Source organism: Pinus tabuliformis, chromosome 4_2, assembly GCF_031772625.1.
Source record: "Pinus tabuliformis cultivar Carrire ecotype Pingquan chromosome 4_2, CPIR1, whole genome shotgun sequence".
Taxonomy (NCBI): domain Eukaryota; kingdom Viridiplantae; phylum Streptophyta; class Pinopsida; order Pinales; family Pinaceae; genus Pinus; species Pinus tabuliformis.
The window spans coordinates 497,882,713-497,887,136 of NC_142304.1; the positions used below are offsets into that span (position 1 = coordinate 497,882,713).

General features: G+C 34.3%; 1 protein-coding gene across 1 annotated transcript; it reads left to right on the top strand.

Annotated features, from left to right (window-relative positions):
• The first annotated feature begins 1,557 nt into the window (after positions 1-1,557).
• On the top strand, positions 1,558-2,845 carry LOC149170165 (amino acid permease 3-like). Its single transcript, XM_089427258.1, has 4 exons — positions 1,558-1,710; positions 1,849-2,007; positions 2,109-2,335; positions 2,443-2,845. The coding sequence occupies exons 2-4, from the start codon at positions 1,858-1,860 to the stop codon at positions 2,843-2,845; spliced, it is 780 nt and encodes a 259-aa protein (XP_089283384.1). The 5' UTR covers positions 1,558-1,710; positions 1,849-1,857.
• Positions 2,846-4,424: the final 1,579 nt, after the last annotated feature.

The following is a 4,424-nucleotide window of genomic DNA, read 5'->3' on the forward strand; positions in this document are numbered from 1 at the left end:
GTTCCATCTGCAGTATCAATGTTACGGGATCCTTGCCATCAAACTTTCTCATATCAATCTTTGGAACGTGGCGGGTCTTTATTCCAATGTTAGAGTCTATGAAATCATGATTAACATTTCTTTTGTTCTCACCATGAGTTTCCTCTACTACCTTTTCACCATTAGGAAGCCTTTCTTGCAGCAACTTTGTCAAACCTTCCTTCAAACCTTCCATGTATTTCTTCAAATATTCAATGTTGTCATTCTTCAAATCATGATTAACATTTCTTTTGTTCTCATTATGAGTTTTCTCTACTACCTTTTCGCCATTAGGAATCCTTTCTTATAGCAACTTTGTCAAACCTTCCTTCAAACCTTCCATGTCTTTCTTCCAATCTTCAATGTTGTCTTTCATACCATTGATGTCATTCTTCAAACGATCCATCTTAGCTTCTGTTACTTTTTGTGAGAGAGAAATTTGTTGCACTTGGTCTCGTAATTTTGATATATCATGTTGCATTTCTTCATCTTCTTCATGTGTCATAGTAGAGCTTTTGGGTTGCTTACTAGGTGTTGCCATTTTCTTTCTTCGGGGCATCAACTAATGATATTTTTCTTCACTATTCCCTTTTAATCACTTCAAACTAATTTTTCAAACAAAACTTATGCAATTTTTTAAAAAGACTACACACTTTTATTTTATTTGTAGGAGCTTGATATCGAATATGATGTATCTCTTAAATTCGGATCTCCAAGGTCTGAAATTGTGAACCACGGTTACAGGTTCTCAGATCCAGTCTCTGGGTCTAAAAGAACAGTTGTTACATTGATGTAGTTCGAGCTTTTTTGGGTGCTATATCTATCAGATTGATTAAAATCTCTGTATATCCTTGCGTTTTGATGCAACTAAACTTCGGGCTTACTAAAATTTTATATATTAAAAAAAGTAAAATACAAATAGAAAGAAAATGAGATGATAAATGTATCTTGATTTATTTTTATTATTATTCTCAATTTTAGAAAAAAAATCCCTCAATTTTACATATAAAACACATTCATGTAAACTGTCAATGCACCTCCCTGCCTTACCCTGAACATTTTTTCCAGAGTCCCTATCCTGAACAGAATAGTTATGTGCCTTGAAAACCCCTGAACATTTTTTCCAGAGTTCCTATCCTGAACAGAATAATTATGTGCCTTGATTTTTAGGTGCAAAAAGAGCATGGATATGTGGACTAATTTAGTATACCAGAGTCTATGGAGTTTGTGTTGCTTACACAATCACTACTTCAACCAGCATCAGGTCACTTTCTATTGAAAGAGCTTTGAGAGCATAATAACCTTTGATTTAATTTACTTTAATCGATCAATCCCCCACTTTGCAGGGAGTTTCCTCAACAGTAATTTTGTAGAGGGCTTCTGCCCATTTTTTAAATTAGGCATTCCAGTTACTTGTGTTGGAAGGTTGTAAAGCTATCAGTGTCTAGAGTCCTGATCGATTGAATTATGTAACATTGCAGAGCAATCAGGCGATCAAATTGTTACCACAAGAATTGACATGCCTCAGTAGCATGTCAATTTCCAGATCCCATCTATATGATCCTCTTTGGAGTTACACAAGTTATGTTGTGTCAAATACCAAACTTTCATAAACTATGGGCCCTTTCAATACTTGCAGCAACCATGTCCTTTACCTACGCCTTCAACCATTGCCCCGGTTGGCCTCTTACAGCATATCTGGCCCCGATAAGGAATTTCAATCTCTAAATTACCATAGTCATGATTTTATTCACTTACTATATCGAAAATGCAAATATCATTTGGGTAGTGTATGTGTTCTCTGGCATGTTGAAACTTATGGGTTCAAAGCTCTAGGAAATGACAGAAAATGGAGAGATTAAAGGAAATCTAGGTGGAATCAGCGTGAGCAAATCTTTTCCTGAAACCCAAAAAGTTTGGAGGATGCTTCAAGGTCTTGGTGACATTGCATTTTCATTTCCATATACTTCCCTTGTCCTTGAAATTCAGGTATAACTTAGTCTTTTTGTTCATTTGTATATTTGAATCCTTTAGACAACATGAAACTCCATGGATAACTATGAACCTTCCTGTAATTTACAACTATGCAGGATACTCTCAAGTCAACACCCCCAGAGAACATAACTATGAAGAAATCAAATGTGTTCTCACTGAGCATAACAACTACCTTTTATATGCTATGTGCTTTTCTGGGTTATGCATCTTTTGGGGAAAATGCCCTAGGAAACCTATTGACAGGATTTGGATTCTATGAGCCCTACTGGCTTATTGACTTCGCTAATGCATGCATTGTGGTTCATCTAGTTGCAGCACACTAAGTAAGATTTTTCTCACCCTTTTTTTCAGTTCTGCTAGATGTCAACTCTAATATCTCTGCTACCGATAGAAACTTCATTGCAAATCATTTCATGACACCCTTGCAGGTGTATTTTTTCAACCAATATTCGCTTGCATTGAAGGATGGTTTTCTCATATTTGGCATGACAGTAAATTCATCAAGGAAGGAATTCCCATAAGCATTCCATTATGGGGGTCATGTAGAGTCAATCTAGTGAGGCTGTACTGGAGAACTGCATTTGTGATGTCAACCACTGGCATTGCCATCTTATTTCCATTATTCAATGATGTGCTAGGAATTTTGGGTGCTCTGAACTTCTGGCCATTGGTAGTCTACTTCCCTGTTGAAATGCACATTGCACAGACTAAACTCCCAAGATGGACACTGAAGTGGAACATTTTCCAAATATTTAGCTTCATATCTCTTCTTGTAACACTCATAACTATTGTTGGCTCCATAGAAGGCCTTGTAAAAGACAAGGATACATAGAAGTATTCCTATATAGTATGTAAGAATTCACAGATGTTGTATTACTCTTTTCTTGTTACTCGAAAGCTATAAAATACTGAAGTGAAAAAAGTAGAAAACACTATGAGGATATTTGATCTGCCAGCAAAGTGTTAAGAGTGATGTGCATCATCCAACATACATGGCAATTTATAATAACTTCATAGCTTTAAAACATTAAAACGTGATGACAGTAGTGGATTTAAATTATTTGTTTCCATGGGGATGATTTTTAAACACTGTTAACAACATGTTCTGTAACTTTTCTAGCCTGGTAGGCAATGAGGTTCGATGGGGAAGGTTACGTTGTGGCCTTAAGGGCCAGCCATGTTAGGATTGAGGAATTAAAGGATGAGCTAGTGTGATTTAGGAATTTTGTGTGCAGAGTATATAAAATTAAGTTTGGAATATAAAGTTTCAATTAAAGGAGAAAAAATGGAAGATATATAAGTTTGGAATATAAAGTTTCAATTAAAGGAGAAATAATGGAGATATATAGTGATGTATAAAAACTTGGGGAATTTTAAATATCTTTTAAGATCTGGAATTTTTTAAGTAGTTGGTGTTATAGAATAAATTTCCAACATAGGATTTGACATCAAAAGGAAGATAATAAGGATTAAGCAAATACCCTTTTTGCAGAGTTTATGAGGAATCTATCCCTCATTTATCTCTTTCATGAGATTATGTTTTCTTGGTCTGCAAAGAATTTGAAGGATGATTAAGTTCAAAAAATTGTGGAAGAGCTTTTTAATGTCAATATGCTTAAAAAATTGGTACGCAAATCTTGTGGATAAGTCACTACCTTTTGCCTCTTTCTTTTATTGGTTATTCTCTAGTGTCATCTTCTCTTGCTTCTTTCTTTCACTAGGGTTTCCAAAGCATCACTACCTTCTTCTTTCTCATCTCCTTGCCTTCACTCACTTTGTTCTGACTTGCGACAAATTGTAGGTGAAGGACATAGGAGGTGTGGTGTATTACATAGATATTTATGATCCGCATGGAATCCTATGGCAACGTTTTCTCGTTTGTTGGAAATAGTCTGTATTGAGGGATAACAACAAGTCCATATGTCTCGCTGAGTTGGGCCTTTAGTGTGTTGGACACCTATAGTCAGCGATGATTATCTTATAAGTTTTAACACTTTAAAAAACAAAAAAATCACCATAAACCTTAAACAACTTATTATTGTATTACATCATTTAATTATTAATTCACATTTTAATAATTTATATTGAAATATTGTCCATTAATAACACTTTGTACATCAATCAATCATATTTCTCCATTAATGACACTTTGTACATCATCTAGCCACATATCTAAGTGAGATTTGAATTCTCACTTATTATTAAAAATTGTCACTGAAGTTTGATGGTCCTATAAAATATATTTGTCCTAACTAATGTAATATATTGTAAATTATCTTATAGATGTTAAGTTTAATGGTCCCATCGAATATATTTGAATGTATTTGTTCCTCTTTATCCTTCCCCCTATGGCAGTTATAGATTTTAAAATAAGATTATGTTAAGAATATTTTAAATTTTAAATTTGAGAT